General features: G+C 39.7%; 1 protein-coding gene across 13 annotated transcripts in view; it reads left to right on the top strand.

Moving 5' to 3' along the window:
- The first annotated feature begins 1,129 nt into the window (after positions 1-1,129).
- Positions 1,130-24,479, top strand: part of LOC127508731 (NACHT, LRR and PYD domains-containing protein 12-like) — a 74,610-nt gene continuing 51,260 nt past the window's right edge. For 2 of the 13 annotated variants that reach the window (XM_051887031.1, XM_051887032.1), the window contains exons 1-9: positions 1,131-1,281; positions 7,566-7,655; positions 7,731-7,865; positions 8,476-8,523; positions 9,430-11,206; positions 11,377-11,550; positions 17,053-17,226; positions 17,322-17,495; positions 17,589-17,759. In XM_051887031.1, the coding sequence (XP_051742991.1) occupies positions 7,586-7,655; positions 7,731-7,865; positions 8,476-8,523; positions 9,430-11,206; positions 11,377-11,550; positions 17,053-17,226; positions 17,322-17,495; positions 17,589-17,759 (2,723 nt within the window). In that variant the 5' untranslated portion in view covers positions 1,131-1,281; positions 7,566-7,585. Of the gene's footprint in view, positions 1,282-2,070; positions 2,256-7,493; positions 7,656-7,730; positions 7,866-8,475; positions 8,524-9,429; positions 11,207-11,376; positions 11,551-17,052; positions 17,227-17,321; positions 17,496-17,588; positions 17,760-24,479 lie in introns of all 13 variants that reach the window. The other 11 variants (XR_007928892.1, XM_051887030.1, XM_051887025.1 and 8 more) reach the window with 10 other exon arrangements.

The raw sequence follows: 24,479 nt of genomic DNA, 5'->3' as shown, positions 1-24,479 counted from the left end.
AAAATCCTATGTTTTGTGTCGTTTAAACCACAAGGTTTCATAGTTTAAGTAACTTTTATCGTTTTTTAATTTTAAAAGTTGTCGCCTTTAATAGCGTTTTGCGTCTGCTGTAGTTTTAATGTTGTCTTTGTAAATATTCACTTTCCCATATGGCCACGGAGGAGAATCAGAGGGGCATTCAGCGGACAGACGCCCTTTTTTAGTCTATGACAGACACCGACACGACACACTGTATTTTTTATTTTTATTTTATTGATTTCAACAAATGACAACCAAATTCAAACCCATAAAGCTTGTGAACAGTTGTGAAGTGGCTGCCTGCGAGTTATACTCACTCGCAAGCTGACTTGCAAATGTAGCCTAATGTTAATTATTAAACCAAACAAAATACAAAACTTTCAAAAACACTATGTGATTATTTTATTGAGTGATAGGCAGTGGGTTCAATCAGTGACATTATTAGATTTGATATACGGCCTAACCTCCTCAACCTGCTTCTTTTAGTGTTTTTACACGTAGAAAAGGTGAAAATTGTATTACACCGTCCAGTTTTTTCCCTGAACGATGATGTGAGCTCCTGTTGTAATTCTCGATTCAGCTTAAATGACCTACAATGGTGACATTTTTCACAATCATGACAGAAAATCAAAATACTGCCCTAACGTCACTAGCAGAAAGGCAGCGTGATATAGACAAACCAGACTAGAACTGAACATGGCGTGACGGCAGCTTCACATTCTCTAAATCTACCTCCTCTATGGCAGTCAAGTCTTTCAATTCAGTAGAAAAGTCGCTCCTTTTCAAAACACAATAACACACAGTACGAACTTTTCTCCATCTCTTCCATTCTAATTTTCACTGCTTGCCCTCCACCTGAATTTCGCATGTCACCAGAACCACGTGATTGCAAACAACCTATTGTGTGAAAACAACATGAATTGTGTTAATGGTATGATCACAACAGACGGATGAGGCGCTAATTGTGTTTAGAGTTTTGAAAATGTGACTACAGATTGGACAAAAGGATGTTAGCAATTGTAAAAAACTGTAACAAACTTGAAACAAACTACTTCCAAACAGTTCAGTTTACTGAGAACACAGATTTCAGAATAAAAAACTGCTAAGAGTTAGTGTGTTTGTTGACGTCTGACTGTCACTGACATTTGAAAATCAATTTGACTTCCTTTATTTCAGAGAAAGGAAGTGAAAGAAATTTCAGAGCTGCTGTTCAACACGACAGTTCGGAAGAGAAGAAAGAAAAGTCTACAAATAATGTTTGAGGTGAGTGTTTCATCTTTCTTTAGTTGTTCTCATCTATTTTCAAAAACAGAGTTCATAAATACATACAATATTTTCACTTTTGAATGCAGATCTGTGAAATGTGAGATGGGAAAAGTAGGGCTGAATAATAATGATTTATAATTAACTGACACATAATCTGTGCTTTCACACATCTGAAGCTTAGAGACGTTTATCTGAACTAAACTAACCTAACCCTCTTCTCTGAGATACAAACCTGCTTTCTGAAAAGTGTGTGAGTGTGCATGTGTGTGTATGTGTGTGTGTGTGTTTTAAAAACAGTGACAGAAAGAGCAGCACATTGACTCTGTCTGGTTTGAGGCTGTGTAACACTCTTCTGTCTGATAACAGATCCGTTTCCTCCATTGGGATGTGTAAATCTCACTTAAAAACATACTTATTTTCTATGGCTTTTAATTGTTGGTGTTTTTGGAGCTGTATTTTGTTTTGTTTATGTTTTTGATGTATATATTTTATGGTGTTTTTACTGACTGTAGAGTCTTTGGTCTATAGTGTAGTGGTAAGCGCTCCGTAAATAAACTAGACTCAACACTCGAGGCTTAAGGAATGACCAGTGACTATATTACCTGCTGAACCTGGTAAAGTTAACCTGGAGCTGTTTCCAGCAGGCCGGAGATCCTCTTCTCCATCAGCTCTGCTGGAATCAAGTGTCTGTTAAAATGAGGAAGATCTTCTAGAGACACAGAGGAAATCTTGAAATAGCTGGAAATGTCTTTGCTTTCACAATCCAAGTGCTGTTTTCTCTTGCAGCTTTTTCAGTCTCTATCATCGTTGGTGTTTCGATGGCTGGGATGTTGTCTGGACTGATGTAGTTTGTCAAAACAGCTTCACAGTGATAAAAACAGGATCAGTCATGGAAACAGCTATGGAGATGGTTCAGATTCTGCTGTAAAGCGGCTTTGAAAGACAGTAGTTTTGTTATTTAGCTCAATCAGGTCAGTGTTGATTCAGATGAACTATGAATCATATTTCATTTATTATCACAATTTCTTCTCTTCTCAGTTTTTAAGCATAATCGTGTGTGATATTTTCCTGCTGGTTATTTATCCTGAAAACATTTCATTTTATTTTGGAATTTGCGTTATCTTGCACTGATATCAAGCCTCCACAATCTTTCGTGGTTTCTGTTGCCAGATTTCATATATTGTGTCTGATCTGAGTTGATTATTGTGTGTCTGTGTGGATCTGTTGTGTGCTTGAGATTTTCACTTCATAGTTTCAAACCAAATGTAAAAAGAATAGATGAAGAGCTGAATGAAGATCAAATTCACATCAGTACAGCAGGTGGCGCTGACAACCAGTTTACTCCCATACTGGACTGTTGAAGTGACAGCTTTAACACTGAGATAATGAGCATTTATTTTTAAATCAAACCCAGATGGGATGATTAACACAATTAAAGTCATCTGCACTTTTTACAGTTTTTACTATATTTAGGACACGTTTCTCAATACACTTTTTTCAAATCTCTTTACATAGCTCTCCTCATCAGCTTTCAGATAACTTCATGTTCAAAATGCACTACTACTAAACTACCAAACACTTCTACAGTTTTAAATCAATTCATTCTTCCAGAACACTAGCAAAGATTGTCACCCAACAAACACACTTTTCCATATAAAGTATTCGACTTTGGACACATCCCTAATATGTAGTTGCAAATCCACTTTAAAGGGATAGTTCACCCAAAAATGAAAATTTGATGTTTATCTGCTTACCCCCATGGCATCCAAGATGTGTGATCCAGGTGACTTTGTTTCTTCAGTAGAACACAAATAATAATTTTTAACTCCAACCGTTGCAGTCTGTCAGTCGTATAATGCATGTCAATGGGAACACAATCTATAAGAGTCAAAAAAACATGTACAGACAAATCCAAATTAAACCCTGCGGCTCATGACGACACATTGATGTCCTAAGACACGAAACGATCGGTTTGTGTGAGAAACCGAACAGTATTTATATCATTTTTACCTCTAAAACACCACTATGTCCAACTGCGTTCAGTATCCAGTTAGTAAGGTCTGAACACGTTCTGATGCCGGAAGTGATCTCTCGCGCTTATACTTCAATGAGTGCGAGACATCACTTCCGTTGTCAGAGCGCGATCGGACCTCACTAACCGGATGTTCAAGGCAGTTGGACATAGTGGTGTTTTAGAGGTAAAAAATGATATAAATACTGCATTTGAATACGCTATGGGGAACGATATACCCACGCCACCATGCTTGAGGGGAGTGCATGCCAAAAATGGCTAGACAAACGTAAGAACTAGCAGCTTCAACTGAAGTGCCAGAACCACTCCCCCTACGGGTCATACATAGGCTGTCAGTGACAGCATTCCCTATGGCCAACAACCCTGTGAGCCTCAAAGAGGCCTTCCTCAGAAGGCCTACCAAGACCGCTCAAGTCTTCTGGAACCAAGTTTCCTTCAAAGAAAAAGGGTACCTTTAAGGGAATGTGGCCAGGGGCCCTAGGGAACCCTAGCCAGTCACTTGTCAGGGGAACGTACTCGACCCTGATTGCCACCAGGGAGGCCTGACCTGGGGCCTCATTTATAAAACTTTGTGTAGATTTCATCCTAAAAGTGTACGTTCGCGCAAAAGCTAGATTCTGCGTACGCACAAAAAAATTCAGATTTATAAAACCATGCGTATGCCAGAACCTGCGCACAAATCCCTTTATAAATCCCAGTCAGCGGAAGATTGTTCGTACGTGCATCTCCACCCTGTCTCCTCCCTGAAATCACCATATATGGAGCTTACAACGCCTAGTCTTACTATGCATAACCTCATCTGCATATCATTTCCATGCATATTCCCATCCACATGACACCATGGTTAACACCGTCAAAGGTACAAGACATTGGAAAATATTAGATATGGACTATAAATGCCATTCTTTTAGGAAGTTTATAGGCTATTTTTAGTGGAAACAGATAGGCCTACTTATTTATTGCAGTGTAAATACAATTGTCTGACAAAGTATTTTAAATAGGAAACCTGCAAATCTTACCGTTTTCCTCAAATTATATCCTTCAAATACAGTGGTAATTGTTTGAAGATCTTTCACACGACATCAACACCACCGTGCAGCTGCGGTCGTACAATAAGCTATTATCATTGGACCTATTCAATCTGTCACTTGAAGTTAAGTGTGCATCACTGATCATCGTTCTCGCTAAAATGTTTTGTCATAACATCTGCAGTTTAGTTTAAAGAGGAATTATTGTGCTCCTAGCGCTCCTCGCTGTCATTACAACAGCTGTGTCACAGGAAAAGTGATCGAAAGTTGCACATCTACTATCTAAATTCATATCATTTTTGTTTAACTTCTGCGTAATGACTGCATAATGTAATTTCAGTGCTTATCGCCATTAGCGGAAGTGTAATATTAATGTAGATGTGTATATCAAAATGAAAACGTGAGTTTCCACGCGAGTTTAAATCATTCTTTTATTTATTTAAACTGTGATTGTGAACATGCACTGTATTTACGATTATCGTAATGAGGATTTAAAGCGGTTTTCCTTCATCTGCCATCAGTCCCTCAGCTCACCGTAGGTGTCGCCAAACTGCTCTGTCTATAAAAAAGTTTGTATGCATGGGTCAGAGTTTGCGTGGAAGTGCGCAAATTTTCCCGTCAAGTTTGTTTTTATAAATCACAACTTATGCGTCAGAAGTGGCGTACGCACTTTCAGGGCCTGTTTTGTGCGTACGCAAAGTTTTATAAATGAGGCCCCTGGTCTACTCTACAGAAACCTAGTCTTGGCCAACAACCTGTCTGATAACAGAGTCTCCAATCACATTTCTTCAGAGAAGATATCCAGTAAAAGTGACTGCAAAAGAGGCAGTAACTAACTGACAAACTGCAAGTAACTGAAGTCTAATGCAGCTGCAGAATCACACAGATGCAGTTACTCATATGTCCACTAGAGGACTGCAATGATGTTGTTGATGTGACAGTGCATATTATTACTAGTACAGGTAATGGTTACCACTAATGCAACATGGGATAATGTCTTTGTCAATGAAACAGAAGGCAGGTACTTAATAAAACACACAATTGAACATTTCTTCAGGGAAAAAAGTCATTTGTTTACTTTGATCCCAGCAAGTGATTGTCCTCAAAGAACTGAATATTCAAACATATTAATACACGAACCCTGAAAGATGTTGAGCCAGTTTACTGCAGTAAACACAGAAAGACAAGAGAGTGAACAATACTTTATATCATGTTACCGAGATATCTCTCTTTATCTCTCTTCACTATGGGTCACTGCTCACCAGTGCTGTCAAACCCCTCCCTCTGAAAATCTCTAGGACCACCCTCAAAAGTCTCCATTTTTCACAAAAAGTCACCAAATATGAAAATAAAGTATAAACAGGTCTGCATATGTGTATATAAAAAAAATATCCCCATTTTAGGGACACCCATTAATGACAACTCAACAGCTCAACAGTAAAGTGTGTGAACACATTTTATTTTATATTATTTTACATTCGATTAATTATTTCTAAACAAAAAACTCCTTCAGGAGTGTGTATTAAGTTGTCACTCTGTAAACAAGTTAACTCTTTTCTAAAACTCTTTTTTTAATGTCATAAATATCATTTCATGTTTTTATATATTCTTTTATCATTTGTTGATAATAACTAAAATTTTTTTTAAACATTTAAATGCTGTATATAGTCAACATTGTGCGCAATATAATAGGCTATAATATATTAATATAATAATTTCTTAATTCCTCCCCTATTTTGTCATTCTTAATTAAAAATAAATATTATTATAGACTATCCATTTCTGATAATCCCAGTTCACTATGGTTACGCAGGTTGTTTTTAAATCGTGGCCACGATAAAATATGTCGTTCCCTGAACACAGGATCTCGAAGCCACGACTTTACATCGACTTATTATCACGTCCCCACAAGTTAATATGTTGTGGCCACGACAAAACTAAGTGAACCGCACATGTCCCTTCCTGGTCACCGTACATATTATCTCAATATGAAACAAAAACTCAAACAGGGCATTTTTGCCCCGATATCTTGAATTTTAGGGACTTTCTGACTGCATTCTGTTGCCATCGTGTGGAGAGTTGTTGCTCATCATATTCATCATTACTCAACTGTATGAAATGTCAGATGACCTACATAGGTCTGGGGCGGGGCATGTACGTTAAATGTGTTTTATGAATTATAATAATATTATAATCTATTAATGATATGTCTAATATTGTCTTTCAATATAATAATTATCTGTCTGTCAAGCTGTATATTTTGAGAGCCTCTTCATGTGTACTGCTGTGTCTGTGTGTTCAGTGCGCAGGATTGAGCGTGAACGTGAGATTACAGCAGGGTGTGGCCAACCAGTGCAAGAGTTTCATTGCCCAAAATAAAAAAATCGACAAATTTATTTAAACATAGCCAAAATAGCTCCTTGTCACAAAACATTAATAAAAGTTGTAGGAACAATGAGAAAGTAGCTAAATTTGGCAACAAAATCCCCAAATTGGCAACACTGCTGCTCGCATCAATTTCAGGGCAGTTGACATTTACATTCCCCTTCAGAAGCCTGGTTTTCTGTTATCCACTAAATGAAAACTACCAGATTTCAGGGGCCCTACGTGGACTAACGAAGTTACACTACACTTAACTTCTAAACCTTAGGGCTGTCAAAATGGCTTAAAAAACTTATTAAATATTATTCAAATTATATTCTATTTAGCTTGTCAAGAAAATCAAGTCATTCCATCATCCAGGGTGCAAGTTGTTCATCTTTCACCAATACTGATCTGCAACAAGAATACCAGCGCACACATACAGATAAAAAGGATGCGTAGCTTCTCCAGGGTTGAAGTTTGTTGAGCAGGATATTTCCCCAAAACATAGATAAGTTGGGAGGTACAGACAATATTCATCATTATTCTCTAGTGTTTGAAGATGAAAAGGAAAATAAATGCTTTAACATAAATCTATGACGAAGTAAAATCTCATAAGCTTGAAGAAGTTCTTAAAAATCATGTAATGAAGGATAATGATTCTTCACATTCTCCACCCCCTTCACATTTAATAACTCATAATATATTTTATAATTGCTGCATGCTGCTGCTATATTTTATTTACCTTTTTTTTTTCTTTTTTCTTTTTTCTTTTTTTTTTTTGGAAGCACCTTGTTTATTTTTGGAAAGTGTCTGGTAACAGAGGAGCAATTCAAAAGCTTTTTCTTCATGTCCAACAGCAGTGAGTCAGTGAAGGACGATGGCATCTGTTGATCAGCATTGTGACTCACGAGATGAGATGGAAGAAGACAAGCTGAAACACAAGGAAGGTAATGAAGAAAAGATTATCAGTAATGTTAACGTTGTCATTTAGGAAATGTAATTAATCTCTGTCTCTATTCCAGTCCAGATGAGCAGCAGCGCTCACACTAGAGTCAGTGTTGATCTGAATGCTCAGATGGGAGCAACTGTAAATGCTCCTGTACTCGCTGGAAACACCTTCACAGCCCCAGTGAACATCTACAACACTGCAAGAAACGGTACTATCACTACAGCTGTGCTCACTGATTGTGAAGCCTTTTCCCATAAAGGTCATGTAAGAATTAGATTTCTCTTACTCTTCAGTTAAGATTCAGTCCCTCGGTTATAAATGGTCGGTGGCTGTGGGAAGAATCATCACATGAACAGAGTTATGTCACAAATATTCAATCTTTATTGAGCAGTTTACACAATTTATACTTTCCATAGAAAATGTATTTATAAAATGAATCATTTCCAAGTCCGAAATTACAAATATGGAACATAACCTTGAACAAAGAAAAACAGGAACAAGGTGGCTAGAAATAAGAGGAAAAGAAACATATCACTTGAAAAAAACTCCTTAAAAGGTAGCTATGGAAAAATACAAAATAGGCTATGTGACATTTCTTCACTCATGCATATTCTCTATGGTGACTGAACATAAAGGAAGTGAATGGTGAGTTATATTACATTCAGGAAGAGAATAAAATGACTGTAAGAGGCTTCTAAATCTCACAGTTCATTTTAAGGTCACAGGCAGACATACTTTAGCTACAGGATTTTCTTTTGTGTATCTGTAAAAAAATACATATATTTTTTTTATTTCCCTCCTTTTCTTTCTCCTCACAGAGCCACAAAATATTACAGAGACAGCAGAGAAACACAGAGAAGAGCAAGGTACCATCTTAACAGTCATAAGGCTAGTTCACACTGCACCATCAGATGTTGACCAACACCAGATAAGTCTTTTCCCTGTCGGTATCTGTTAGTGTTAGTTGGTGTTTGTTTTTACCTACAGAACATGTTCATTCACTGTTTGTCAGGAGCAGGAATGTGATCTGGTGATTGATCAGCATCAGTCTGTACAGTGTGAACTAACCTTTTTAAAGTGTTTCAGAAGTGATTTAAACATGTCAGATGTATTTTGAATTTGGACACTTAATGTACAGAAAAAAAAGTGTTTTATCCTAAATGTCTGTGTACACACAAAACTTATTCTCTTGATAATTCAGAGTCAGTGTAAGATTATTTATGACTTTTAAAATCTAAACGCTGCCATGCAGTTTTTGGACAGGTCAGGGTGGGATCATTATTAATATTGGAACAAAGGTTAACTGTGAGAGGTGATGTACTGTATCACAAGAACTAACTAGACAGCACCACTGACCTTTTCAACAGCCAAATACTCCAGTCAACCACCAGATGTGACTGGCAATGACCATGACAGTATACCTTAAATACAAGAACTAGAGCATTCACTGCCACCTGTTCCTCGAACCCTATCCTCTGTACTGAGTTTACAAATTAAAAAAAGTATATATGCCTGGATGACATTTCTGATTTGAATGCTTAAGGGTATTCCCTTCCATGAGTGTAATATATTTATCAAAATGTAGTGAATTAAATGGAAGATCTGAGGCCTCTCAGCTGTAATAATTTCAACAGTAATTTGATTACATTATGTTGAATGAATTCTGATCAGTTCATGCTGATGTGAAAGCAATGACATGTTTCTTTTTTAAATAAAATATGTTTTTTGCTTTCCCTCATGTTTTATTTACTTACACCAATCTTTTATAACAGAGGATTTGATTCTGAAAAAATTCTTGGGAACTCACAAAACAGATATGAAGAAGAAAGCAGAGCGTATTTTTGAAGGCAAGAAAGAAAACGAAGCACATCTCAAGGCTGTTTACACAGAACTGTTCATCACAGAAGGAGATATGAACGATGTCAATCAGGAACATGAGATTCTGAAGATTGACGATGCTTTCAAGAACAAAAAAACACAGGACAAACCCATTAAATGCAATGATATATTTACTGAACTGAGGAAAAACAATGAGGAAAAGATTGTGCTGACCAAGGGAGTCGCTGGCATCGGAAAAACTGTCTCTGTGCACAAGTTCATCCTGGACTGGGCAGAGGAAACAGCCAATCAGGATATACAATGTGTGTTCCTGCTTCCATTCCGAGATATTAACAGCATTAAAGACAGAGAGTTCAATCTCCATGAGTTTCTGCTGAAATTTTATCCTCAATTGAAGGACCTGGAAAAATCAAAGTTATATAAGGAATGTAAACTTGCATTTATATTTGATGGACTTGATGAGAGTCGCCTGCCTTTGAATTTTGAAAGCGGAATATTGAACAATGTTGAGGAAAGATCATCTGTAGATGTGTTGTTCACAAGTCTGGTCAAAGGGATTCTGCTTCCATCAGCTCTCATCTGGGTGACCTCACGACCAGCAGCAGCCAATCAGATCCCTCCTGAGTATGTGGGTTTGTTCACAGAGGTGCAAGGATTCACTGACCAGCAGAAGGAAGAGTACTTCAGAAAGAGAATCACAGATGAGACTCAGGCCTCCAGAATCATCTCACACATTAAGACGTCTCGTAGTCTCTACATCATGTGTCACATTCCTGTGTTCTGCTGGATCACTGCCACAGTACTTCAGAATATTCTTAAGAACAACACTGAGAACATCAGCACAACGCTCACTGAAATGTACATTCACTTCCTGCTGATACAGATGAACATGAAGAGCCAGAAATATGACAGAAAAACAGAGAGACAACGTACAAAGCTCTTACAGTCAAATAAAGAAATGATTTTGAAGTTAGCCAAGCTAGCGTTTGAACAGTTGAAGGAGGAAAACATTGTGTTCTATGAGGAAGATCTGGAAGCATGTGGTATTGATGTGAGTGAAGACACTGAGTTCACAGGAATGATCGCTGAGATCTTTAAGCAGGAAGATGGACTTCATGAAGAAAAGGTGTTCTGCTTTGTGCATCTGAGTGTTCAAGAGTTCCTCGCTGCAGTGCATGTGTTCCTCTGTTACCTGAACAAGAACATGCAGGAGCTTCAGTTTTTCTTTGAGAAGCCAAAAGAAAACATCACATTGCAGGAGCTACTAGAGAAGGCTGTTAATAAAGCCATGAAGAGTGAGAGAGGACATCTGGACCTGTTCCTGCGGTTTCTGATGGGAAATTCACTGGGATCCAGTCAAAACCTGCTCAAAGGCCTGATCACACACACTGAAGACACCACAGAGAGCATCACACAAACAACTGAATACATTAAACAAGTACAAAACAAGAAGATCTCAGATGAAGCTTCAGTCAACCTGTTTTATTGCTTACTTGAGCTCAAAGATCATTCATTATATGAGGAAATCCAGAGATACCTCAGTTCAGATGAACATCCAGGGAAAAAACTCTCATCTTCAATGTGCACAGTGCTGACCTACATACTGCTGATGTCAGAGAAGATGCTGGATGAGTTCAACCCAAAGAGGTTCACGTCATCTTCAAACTACAAGAGACTCGTTCCAGCTGTGAGATGCTGCAGAAAAGCCCTGTGAGTAATTTCACTGATCGCTGTTTAATTAAAGGTTTTGTTCTAAACAACTAAATGTAAAAATACTGAATAATAAAATATCTGTCTGTCCTGATTATGAAGGGTACAATGTGTTATTGGAAAACATTGAACATCAGAAAATAATCTGGTTAAACATTCTGTTTTGTCAGATTTGACGGCTGTGGTCTTGATGAAACTTGCTGTGAAACTGTATCTTCAGTTCTACAATCATCAAACTCCCATCTGAGAGAGTTGGACCTGAGCAACAATCACCTGAAGAATTCAGGAGTAATGCTGCTTTCTGATGGACTGAAGAGTTCAAACTGTAAACTAAACATACTGAGGTTTGACATTCACATTTCTATATTCAAAAATGTGGATAAATAGCTGTTTTCATAACTATGACTAGCACATATTTTCTCCTGTCTATATTGTTGTATGAATGTATCAGTGGTGTTTTCTCCAAGCACACAAGGCAGAAAACCTGGTTTCAGTTTTCACAAAAAGACTCCTGTCTCAGACAGCATGCAATCTGAAATTCAGTTCTCTTTAGTGTTGTATTGCGCTCGAATGGTTAGATACACATAATTATTTCAAAATATCTGTCTTGAGGAATATTCTTGTAAACATAGTCGGTTATGTCTTAAGTGAACGCAAAGAGTTGGGGGTAAATCTGATGTGTAACTATAATAAATGTGAAACTCAGAAACGAGGGAGAGCTGGATCCAAACGCAGAGTGAGATTTAATAAAAATAAGAGCCAAAATAAAACAAAAACACCAGGAAACACAACAAGCGAAACTGAACACCAGGAGCAGAACTGAGATCACCAACAAAAACACCCATACAAGGACATGGCCTGACCAAGAATACAGAAAACACTGGGGTTTAAATACACAAGGGCTAACAGGCTGACAAAACAAACCTGGAAACAATCAGGAAACTAATCAACAAGAAAAACGTCTCGGGCTACGTATGTAACCCTGCTTCCCTGAATAGGGAACGAGACGCTGCGTTGATACGCAATGGGAATGCCTCTGCGTGATTGCGTCGTGAAGCACTCGTGAAATCTAACCAATAACGCGACAAGACGTCAGAAACGGGTGACGTCACGGACCAGGAAACTATAAAGCGTACCCAGAACAAAGAACGCTAGCTTCTGATTATGGCTGAAGCAAGACGCTCACAGAGGCTATTCAGGGAACCAGGGTTACATACGTAACCCGAGACGTTCCCTTTCAAGGGAACTGTCGACGTTGCGTCGATACGCAATGGGAATGCTGTCCCAACTGACTCCGGAGTGGAGCTGACATCAAGGTTATAAAACCTAATAAATGGATGTTGGGAGGACCACCCAGCCGCATCACATGTCGTGGATGGAAACTCCCGACATCAGAGCCTTTGAGGCCGCCATACCCCTGGTAGAATTAGCGCGGACAGCTAAAGGAGATGGCTGTCCGGCCACTTCATAAGCAAGTGAGATGGCCTCAACCACCCACTTGCTCCTGATCCGAATTTAAAAAAGGAGGAGGACAGAAAGCCTGAAGTACAATAGGCCCTGGGACATTGGTGGGGACCTTTGGCACATAGCCAGGTCTAGTGTGAAGAAAAGTCTTTACCATACCAGGCGCAAATTCTAAACATGAAGGAGCAACCGAAAGTGCTTGAAGATCTCCTATTCTCTTGAGAGATGAGATAGCCAGTAGAAATACTGTTTTTAGAGTGAGGAATTTCTCAGAAACCTCTTCTAGTGGTTCAAAGGAAGCCTCAGCTAACCCTTCTAGTACCACGGTCAAGTCCCAGGCCGGAGTTCTTGTACGAACAACAGGCCTCAGCCTCAAAGTACCATGAAGGAAGCGTATAACAAGGGGGTCTCGACCTACCGAGGAATCCCCCAGAGGAGATGATAGGCCGATATGGCTTACGTTGTCTACACCAAGTAGATAATAATTTCCATTTATATGCATACAGGTTCCTCGTGGAGGGAGCTCTGGAGTGGAGTATGGTCTCCACAACCTTAGTTGGGAGACCAGTATCTATGAGCCTGGCCCCCTCAGAGGCCAGGCCCACAGTCTCCATAGTTCTGGGTGAGAATGAAGTATCATGCCGCCTGCTTGAGACAGAAGGTCCTGCCTGAGGGAAAGCTCCATCGGGGAGCCGTCCAAGAGAGACACTAGGTCTGAAAACCATATTCGGGTTGGCCAGAACGGGGCTACCAATATTAGACTGACCCCTTCCTGGCGCACTTTCTCCAGAACTCCCGGGAGCAGAGCAAACAGGGGAAATGCGTACAGATGCCACCTCGGCCACGTCTGTACCATAGCATCCAGACCCAATGGTGCTGGATGCGACAGAGAGAACCACAGTGGACACTGGGTCGATTCCCTTGAAGCAAACTGGGCGGCTTCCGCTCAACCGAAGTTTTTCCAGATGAGCTCCACCACCTCAGGGGTGGAGTCTCCATTCGACATAAGCTGCTCTCAGTGAGAGGAGCTTCCCACGGGCCCACAGGAGGATCCGACGGGCCAATTTGCATAGTTGGCGAGACCTCAGACCCCCCGATGGTTGATATATGAGACCACCGACATGTTGTCCGTGCGGACCAACACATGATGGCCTCTCAGGTCTGGGAGGAAGTATTTTACTGCATGAAATACCACCACCATTTCCAGCCGATTTATGTGCCAGGAACGCTGATGGTCCTCCCAGAGACCCTGAGCTGAGCGACCACTCATGATCGCCCCGTGAGGGAGGCATCCGTCGTAAGCATTACGCGACGACAAGGAGCCCCCAACACGGGTCCTTAGGGAAAGGAACCAAGGCTTTTCCCACATGACCAGAGCACGAAGACATCGTCATGTGACCCTGATCGTGCAAAAAGGATTTCCCGTGCGAAAAGAAAACCCCTTGGTCCTGAGCCACCACTGTAAGGGTCTCATGTTCAGCAGGCCAAAATGTATCACGTTGGACACAGCTGCCATGAGACCCAACAGTCTCTGAATCTGTTTCACAGTGAATGACTGGCCTAGTTTCACCCCATTCACGGCACTGAGAATGGAACTCACACGAGCAGGAGACAGCTGTGCCTGCATCGTGGTGGAGTCCCAAACTACCCCTAAGTAGTTGGTAATTTGAGCCGGAATGAGCACATTTTTCTTGGCATTGAGCCTCAGCCCTCCCTAGCCTCTTCATATGTGACAGAACAACATCTCAATGTTGAGCTGCCAGATGTTCGGTTTGAGCTATAATCAACCAGTCGTCGATATAGTTCAGTACGCGGATGCCCTGGAGTCTTAATGGAGCCAGAGCTGCACAGATCGATTTAACATGCGTAAATCTATGATGGGATGCAACCCTCCATCCTTCTTTGAAACAATGAAGTATCGGGTGTAAAACCCTGACAGCTTGCTAGGAAGAGAAACCCTTTCTATAGCTCCTTTTTGCAAAAGCGTCATAGCCTCCTGTTCCATTACCAGAGACTGCTCGGGGGCCACCACTGTGGGAAGGACCCCATTGAACTGGGGCGGACAAGACCCAAACTGAATTTTGTAACCTTTTTCTATTGTGAGCAGCACCCATTTAGAAATATTTGGAAGAAGTTTCCATTCTGCCAGAAAATTTACTAAGGGAACCAGTCTCTCGAGACTGGTGTTTTTTGAGCACTTGACTCGGCGCCCTGAAGCGGAGAACCGGCAAGGAACAGCCGAATCAAGTGATGACCGGCCCTCCTCGGAGAATCGGTGGAGACCGCTGCACCCTGAAGCACACTGGGTGGCAGGGTTAGCAGAACAGCCCCCTGAGGGCGCCGAAGAGGGGTGGGTACCGAGTATTTTTATACCGCTGCCCTCCAATGTCCCACGCCACTGGCGTCAGGACCTCTTCAAAGCCTTCTTGGTGATAATAACAGTCCGCAGATCTGTCTTACCCCACAAAGACTTCGGCTGTGTCGCCTGTCCCCAAGCTTTCTGCGGGGGAGCACGGGTGGCGACACTTTTTTTTGGATGAACAGGTCAGACCAGTGCCCTAAAACAGCGAACCGGCAGGGAACATCTGAACTGACCGCTCTACAACCCTCCTCTTCTTGGAGGAACACTAGAAACCGCTGCGCTCTGAAGCACACAAGGCGGCAGGGTTGGCAGACCGGTCTCCTTTCTTTTCTTTTAAATTTCTTGGATTTTAATGTATTCAATATTTCATTTAATCCTCAAATTAAATGCAGCCGACTTTTTTTCTTTTTTTTTTTAATGATAGGCTGAATATATTAGAATACAAAAAGAATTATAGCTTGTAATAGTTCGCAAGAGATTTTAGGGAAAGAGAGAAAGGGAAACTCCCGTCTGCTCAGTTACCTCCAAATATAAATGCATAATATATTTATATATATATATATTATGGACATGTAATCTATGTGCAGCCTCAGCAAACGCGAGATCCGAGCCATATATTCTTTCTTGCAGACTTAATCTACGCACTGCCTCGGCAAACGCAAGATCCGAGCCATATATTCTTTATTGAAGACTCAATCCACGCGCTGCCTCGGCAAGCGCGAGATCCGAGCCTTGCGTTAGACTTTTATTCCCTCGAGAATAAAGCCATCAGGAGTGGAGCTAAAAAACTCCCGCTAGTGCATACTTCTCTTCGGGACATTTTCATGAATGAACACTGTCAGCTGGGAGCTGACGTGCATGCTCCACTCCCAGCAAACAACACATAAATCGTGTGTATCCCCACTCGCTTTGTAGTGTAGCACAGGGAGGAACGCGATTCAAACTGCTGTTCACTATTGATTTGTTTTTGATGTTAGAATAATAAATGTGTGATTTTGAAACATGATATGTGTGTGAGGTGGCGAGTCCTCAGATCGATATAACAATATCCACCACCTCAGAGCTGGACATGTGAAGTACCGGTGCCTCAACCCAGGGGGAAGAAACCGCAGAGCGTGCTTCCACCTGGGAAACGGCACTGAACCTGGCAGGTAAGGGCAGAGAAAGGGAGGCGCCCGTCTCTAACCCCTCTGTCAGATCCATTTGTGAACCCCACAAATGGAGCCGCCGCTCTGCCTAAGCAGAAGCGGGACCCGATCCGCGGGGAACACTGGCCGTGGCACCCTCTTTCTCTTTATCAAAGAGTGCCCGGCGTGATCTCAGTGTCCTGAGAGTGAGTTTTTCACAGTTCACACAGACAGCTCCCTCGAGAGCTGTCTGGGCATGCTCAACTCCCATTCAACTGCTGTTTTTCCACCATAATACGTGTCTTTTTTTAATATATATATATATATGGAGTGGTGTGAGATACTCTTGTCCTCAGACGAAGAGATTGTGACTTGTTTATATGTAATAAGACAGACAATGAAGCTGGGAGCTTCATTATTTCCAATGAAATAATACAAAACATTCTTATGAACAGTTTGTTTCAATGAACTGTTTCATGTCATAATAACAATTTAAAACATGTTCCCTTTCCTTGTGCATTTGATTATTACAGTAGCTTTATTTTCATTTCATCAGTCAAATCCTCTGCACACCATGCTCTGATGATCATATTACTTCCAGTTATTGCCTTATTTTAGTAGGACAGTTTCAGTGTGTTGATAACTTGAGAACCGCTGTGACCGGATCATTGAGATTTAATTGAGCTGAACTGTATCAGTTGCATTCATGTACAATTTGCTGCAGTGATGAGCACAAATGCACAGATGAGTTATAAACTAAACACTTAAGAGTAACATTACATTTTAATGGCTAACATCTCATTACACTGAATTTAGCACAAACATGTAGTTCAGATTATAAACCCTTCCTGATAATCACACTGATATCACTGTTTGTTTTGTTCTCTACACAGGCTATGTGGGTGTAATCTCACTGGTCAGTCCTGTGAAAGTTTATCTTCAGCTCTACAGTCATCAAACTCTGTCCTGAAAGAGCTGGACCTGAGTAACAATGACCTGCAGAATTCTGGATTGAAGCTTCTTTCTGATGGACTGAAGAGTCCAAACTGTCAGCTGCAAATACTGAGGTATTTACAAACATATAAGAGATAATTTACAGTCAGCCAGTCATAGTGTTTGTAAATGATCTGACTGTTGATGTGTGTATTCCGCTCTCTTTCAGCCTTACTCACTGTAATCTTGCTGTTCAGGCTTGTGAGAGTTTTTCATCAGTTCTACAATCCTCAAACTCTGTCCTGAAAGAGCTGGACCTGAGTAACAATGACCTGCAGGATTCTGGAGTGAAGCTTCTTTCTGATGGACTGAAGAGTCCAAACTGTCACCTGCAGATACTGAGGTATTTAAGAACATATAAGAGATTGTTTGCAGTCAGCCGGTCCTAATATTTGTAGATGATCTGACTGTTGATGTGTATTCTGCTCTCTTTCAGCCTTACTCACTGTAATCTCACTGTTCAGGCTTGTGAGAGTTTTTCATCAGTTCTACAATCCTCAAACTCTGTCCTGAGAGAACTGGACCTGAGTAACAATGACCTGCACGATTCTGGAGTGAAGCTTCTTTCTGATGGACTGAAGAGAAACTGTAAGCTGGAGATTTTGAGGTAAATGGTTTTCCTTAAAATAATTAACAAAATGCTACCATAATACAGTTTTTCTCAATCGATTTGATACATTTGTCTAAACTCAGGTCACTGTTCTCCAAACAGCTAACACAGTGATCTGAACACTTTGTAATGAGTGAAATGTGAAGGCCAAGTATGATAACCATACTTCAAATTTGTTCTCTGCATTTTAATCCATCTGAATTAGTGCTCGAGGCCTCTCTCAAACAAATATCAATGATAATATTGTGGTCAATAAAACAAAATTCTTTTGATTATAATTAACACGGCAATGTGCACAAAACTAAACTAGCCTAAATTCCTGTTTGTTTTTATTTATTTTGATCCAACTATCATAGTTGGTTCAATTAAGCCCAGGTGCCACTTACAGGCCTATTATGCGAAGAACATGCAAAATGGTGACGTAAAAAGACTTTATTATATTACCATTTTTGATAATTATACACTATCAGCGTAACAGTGAAAACTAACACCATACTTCATAATGACATCTCCCAAGGGTAGCATGTACAGGGTGAAAAGCAACAGTCCTAGTACTGAGCCTTGTGGTACTCCATACTGAACTTGTGATTGGTATGACATCTCTTCATTTACTACTACAAACTGATAACGGTCAGGTAAGTATTATTTAAACCATGCCAATGCAATTCCACTAATGCAACATAATTTTCGAGTCTATTCAAAATAATTTTGTGGTTGATAGTGTCAAATGCAGCACTAAGATTCAGTAATACTAATAGAGAGATACAACCACGATCTGATGATAAGACCAAATCATTTGTATCTCTAATGAGAGCAGTCTCAGTATTATGATACGGTCTAAATCCTGACTGGAAATCCTAACAGATACCATTTCTTTTTTAAAAATGAACATTGTTGTGAGGATACTGGCTTTTTTAGTATTTTTGAGAGAAAGGTTAGATTCGAGATCAGCCTGCAATTGACTAATTCTCTACCATATTTGTAACAGGGAGTCGGTTTTGCAGCCTTGGCTAAATGTAGTATACAAGAGACTAGATAATGATCTGAGATGTCATCGCTCAACGAATTTCAACGGCATCAACATCAATTCTATGTGACAACATTAGATGTAAAATATGATTACGACAATGAGTGGGTCCTGACACGTGTTGTCTATCTCCAATAGAGTTTAGAATGTCTGTAAATGCAAATCCCATTGCATCTTTTTCACCATCTACATAGATATTAAAATCACCATCAAATTAGACTTTCCGCAGACAGTACTACCTCTGATAGACAATCGGCAAATGATGTTTGGTGCCCTGGTGGCCTGTATACAGTAGCCAGCACAAATGTCAACAGAGTTTATCACTTACACTAGATAGTGTTACATAAAACGCCATCACTTCAAAATAATTATATTTGAAACTAGACCTCTGAGTTATACTGAAGATATTAATATGAATTACAGCATAACCATCGCCTTTTCCTTACAGACGAGGCTTGTGTTTATAACAGTAATCTTGGGGGGTGGACTCATTTAAAGTAATTTAATTGTCTGGTTTTAGCCAGGTTTCTGTCAAACACAGCACATCTAGGTTATAATCTGTGGTCATATAATTTACAATAAGTGCATTTAAAGAAAAAGATCTAATATTCAACAACCTGAGCTTTATCATTTGTTCATCTGTATTACATCTGTTTTTTATTTGTTGAACATCAATTAAATTTTTACCCTTAATCCCTTGGGGTCTGAGGTGTTTTGGGGGCCCTTAAGATGTTTTGACATGCCCTGACATTTTTGCTTATTTCAGCTACATATAACATGCTATTGGCCAACATGTAATTTTGCTGTATTCAGCACAATAATATGTGAGCAAATGGGTGTACATGTTTGCATTTTTTTTTTTTTTTTTTTTTTTTTTTAGAAAATAAAGATAATGCATGGTTAGTAAGTTTTATTGGGAAAAAAAATGTCACCGCAATAAGGCTATAACACATACTGAATAGCTGTTCACAAGACTTTTGAGTTATCAGTCTTGTAGGCTAGAATTTTTACTACAAAATGATGTGAAAATCATTCTGGCATTCTGCGGTATGCATTGGAGTGTCCAGTGTTCAGTTTTTCTTTTGAGTTGATGCAGGCATTGACTCTGTTTGCATGGATCGCCTCAGAATTTGCCTTTGAATAGTGCACGCTTTCATTGGGCATGGCCGCATTAGCGGATAATGAGCTGACACGCGAATGACTGACATCTGTCTCTTTTCAAACAGATTAAATAAGCAGAATATAGAATATACATAATATTTTTTTCGATTTGACTTACATTATTTAAAACCTGACATTTCAAAGTTTCTTTAGATATGTCTCATGTTTGTGACAAGTATTCGCTAAGTTACAGTTCATTTTCTGACAAGTATCAGATGAATTTCATTGAGAGACGGCAGATCACACATCATGTTAGATTTCTTTATTTAGCACAAAGCACATTTTGTTTTTTATTGTGAGTGCTCATAAATAAAAGTAGACACTTAACAGTTTCAAATGATGTATAACAGTTATCTGTACAAGTCTTTTTTGCACTGATAAGAAAAAAAAGAGAGGTGATATCACCAGCACGACCACCGACCCCAGGGGGTTAAAAGGTATTAGGAGTTTTTTGTATTTACTAATTTGGGAAATAGACACCGTCTCTATGTAGTGATATCTAGGTTAAAGAGCATCTAGGTGTTGGGATTTATCTTACTTTTGTGACGTGAGACAGCTGGCAATGAGTGCGTTTACATGCCCCTTCATAATGCGATTATAATGGGATTTTGGCAATATTGTGATTAAACTTTACCTCATGTAAACGCGATGCTTCGATTAAAGTGCGATTAAGCTCGTAATCGTAGTAACCATAATCACATTAAACTATGTGGTGTATTCTGATTTTAATCGCAATAAACATGCATGTAAACACCTTAATTGCATTATTCCCGCTCTGACCAAAGTGTGCAAATGCTCGGACATACACAGATGCCGCGTGTTGTTCAAACAACTCATGAATGAACTCTGTGACATTATTCTGAAGTGTTCTCCCGTCCAAATCACTAAACTCTGTCAAAACAACTCGCCGCACAGTCTCTGCTCTATATCTTCATCCAAACGGGGCAAAGAACGCCGAATAACATCCAGTATGTCCATAAAAATGTATTTTAAATTTGATGTGAGTAGTTTAAAACAGTGGCCCGTAACATGTATACTACATGCCTATCTGAGTGTGGTATAACCTTATTTATTAGCGAATAATCAGAATAATGAAAATTGCATTTACAGTCAAACCAAAAATGATTCAGATATTTTTTATATATTTTTACTAGTGTGTGCAGGACACTATAGTTCATTTATATAAGTGAGGATAGCAAAATAAAGTATGACATATTATACCCAAAAATTCTTCATACAGTGGACTACCAGTAAAATTGATAAAAATCTGGGACCAAAAATTATTCAGACACTTTGACCTGTCCATGTTTTGCTTAAGTGTTATCCGACATAATTAAGATTAATTTTTCCTGACACAGTTTAACTCTGAGATCTTGTCATATTTTATTACCATTTTTTTAAACTATAGTGAATAAACTGAATTAATGAATGAAATGTTCAAGGTGTCTGAATAAATTTTGGTTTGACTGTAAACTGGAGTGAAGAGTTCTGCTCGTGTCATGTAAACACCTTACTGCAATTAAGACCTTACTCTGATTATTAGAAATAATCCAATTTTTTGTGCACATGTGTATGTAGTCAATGGTCAGTTTAGCCGGTCTGTCTGCTTCCTGACTTGGGTTCCAGTTAGTTAAGGTTCAGCTCTAAGACTATGTGCCATATTACTAGAGAGAAGAGTGGCATCATCACAGGAGGGTTAGATACCATCTCTTTTCAACAGGTCAGGTCTGCCCCAAAAACTTTTCCAATTGTCTATGAACCCTATATTATTCTGCGGACACCACTGAGACAGCCAGCCATTGAGTGATGAAAGTGTCTCATCACTCCGACAAACAGAGAGAGGGCCAGAGAAAATTAGTGTCTGACATGGTACATGCAAGTTCACACATCTTTTTAATGTTAATTTTAGTGATTTCCGACTGGTTAGTTCACCCAAAAATGAAATATAAAAAAAAAAGTAGCGAGTCGTAGTTCTTTCTGGGGGATATTGGTGTTGGTACGTACGTGGTGATAAAACAAATCCCGTGATAAATGCAATACCTGCCCGGCGAAATACGTCTGCGTCTCCTCAGAGTTTGTTAAAGTTCGGCTACATGTGGAAAATGGGAAAGTGTACTTTCAACGAGACATGGCTAGATCACAGCGATTTCTGCTGTTGGTTACAAGCGGTACCCAGCTCCAGGTACGAGGCTTGCTGCAAAAAAAAAAAAAAAATTCAATTAAGGACTCTGGGTGTGAAGGCGCTGGAGTCACACGCCAGAGCGGAGAAACACAAGCTAGCTGCAAAATGCCTTCAGCGGACTCGGCCAATTAGCCAGTTTTGTGCCTCACCACTACCGTCGTCCTCCTCAATGCCTGGTCCCTCCGGTCTCCAGTGCAATATCATCGCAGCTCTGTCGAACGACCTTCGGGGTACTTTTGGATCAACTGACACATCGAAAGCCGAGGTGCTTTACACGATGACTAAACAACACTCATTTAATAGCAACAGTGAGATTAGCAATCTCTTCCAAGTGATGTTCCCTGATTCAGTAATCGCGAAGACGTTCTCCTGCGGGCCCAACAAGATTATGTGGCGAGATTTGGATTGGGGGAGTTTATAAAGAGGGAATTGATTCGTACTCTTACCGGGCCGTATGTCGTAATGTTTGACGAAAGCCTAAATCAGACCACCAAGACCAAGCAGCTTGACGTCCACGTTCGTTTCTGGAACAATGGAATTGTTAAGTCGAGCTACCTGGGCTCACAGTTCATGGGACATGGGACAGCGTGGGACCTACACACACACATCAGATAATCCATGTTAGATAGACAGATAGATACTTAACTCAGGATAATTAGATTATCTATCTGTCTAACATGGATTATCTGATGTGTGTGTGTGAGTGTGCTACATTGGTTGTTACATGGGTTGGAGTAGCCTGTTCAATCTCTATTAGGCTATTAATATGCTGTTTTGTAATGTAAATAAATATGAGATGAAATCTATTCTATTTGAGGGCAAGTTTGTTTTAGCCTATTTTCATTTTAGGCCTAAAGTTTTGGGCATTTGGCACGTTGTTGGGTGTGGAAGGTTACTAATGTGATTGCTTTATCTGTAAATTAAATTAATGCTTTTTCAATGACCGAATTTATTGAAATAAAAAGATTTTTTCAGAATTTCTTTGAGTTGAATATTTTTTGGTAATGCGTCATGTAGGTCTTAAATTTCAATCTTTATGGTCTTAAAATGTCTTAAAAAGGTCTTAAATTTCACTTACTGAAACCTGCATGAACCCTGTGACAAGGAAGACAAAAATTGTTGTATAAAGTCATTATTTTTGATTTATTTTCTTATTTTTGACTTAGCAGCGAATCCAATTTCTTGTAAACAGCCACCTTTGCTTGTGAATTATTTGAATAAAAGATCAAAAGAACAAACGATGCAGATTTATTTTCACAGCCGCTGTTAAGTACTACACCTTCAAAGCAACTGAACGTAACATAGCGACACCTGTTAATGAATTTTGCCCGGAGTTCCATCTCCTGCTCCCACAAACACACAATGCAACAAAGAAGCAAATGGATAATGTTTATTTTAAATAAGGGTACGTTTTCTCTTGTTGTGAACGGAAATAAGTAGCTCAGGATCAGTTAGCTCAGGATCAGTGGGTTTAGTCAGCCAAAACAACAAACAGAAAAGGTTTTCTTACTAATTTTTAGACGTCTTTCCTAGAAACAAAAGAGTAAAATAAGAATTACAATTGTTACCTCCCTGCTGACCAATAAACAGGGAAAAAAAATTCTAATTAAATAAATAGGGGCCTCCCACTTCTCACACAATCAGGGGTGCGTTTCCCAAAAGCCAACTATGGTCCAAAGTTCCATTGAATTCTATTGGTAACAACGGAACTTGCAATGATGGTTGGCTTTGGGAAACGCACCCTAGTCCATTTAAAAAGAAAATTGCAACTCATACATTTACGTGCCTATACCGCTAACAATTCAGCCTCCTCACAAGGAGCTTTAACTAGAATAGGAGCACAGCACAGCAAGCCGGCAATGGCACACACCACAGTCTTGGAAAACACATACACAAGCGCTACAACATGAGGAAGCAAGAGAGAGAAATCTATGAGCAGGCTTCCCACACACTGCGTCTCATTTCGGAGGCTGCATCCTCCGGAGGTCGCATTTGAAAGCTGCATACGTCATCAAGCATGTCTTATTTCAGAAAAATAACTGTAATAAATATCAGGTGTGTTGGACATCGGCTGCGGCTGGATGTAACCAATCGGCGAGAGTAGCCACGTGCAGGCGGGGAGGAGCTGAAAACGGAGACTTGAAGTCAGACACTTTCTGCTTCTCATAGTGATGCTCACACTGCGTTTGCATACTTTATCATAGCTGAAGTGAAATAAATGCAATATTTGACTAATACACTGATGTTTCAGAGACATTTTCATTCAATACTTTATGTACTGCTTACAGCGTCTGTTTGTACAAGAATAAAGTTCAACATAAGTACATATTATTTAAATACCAATGTA

The sequence above is a fragment of the Ctenopharyngodon idella genome, chromosome 3, assembly GCF_019924925.1.
Source record: "Ctenopharyngodon idella isolate HZGC_01 chromosome 3, HZGC01, whole genome shotgun sequence".
Lineage (NCBI taxonomy): Eukaryota > Metazoa > Chordata > Actinopteri > Cypriniformes > Xenocyprididae > Ctenopharyngodon > Ctenopharyngodon idella.
The sequence above is the reverse complement of the archived record's forward strand: the minus strand, read 5'-3'. Positions and strand labels throughout refer to the sequence as shown.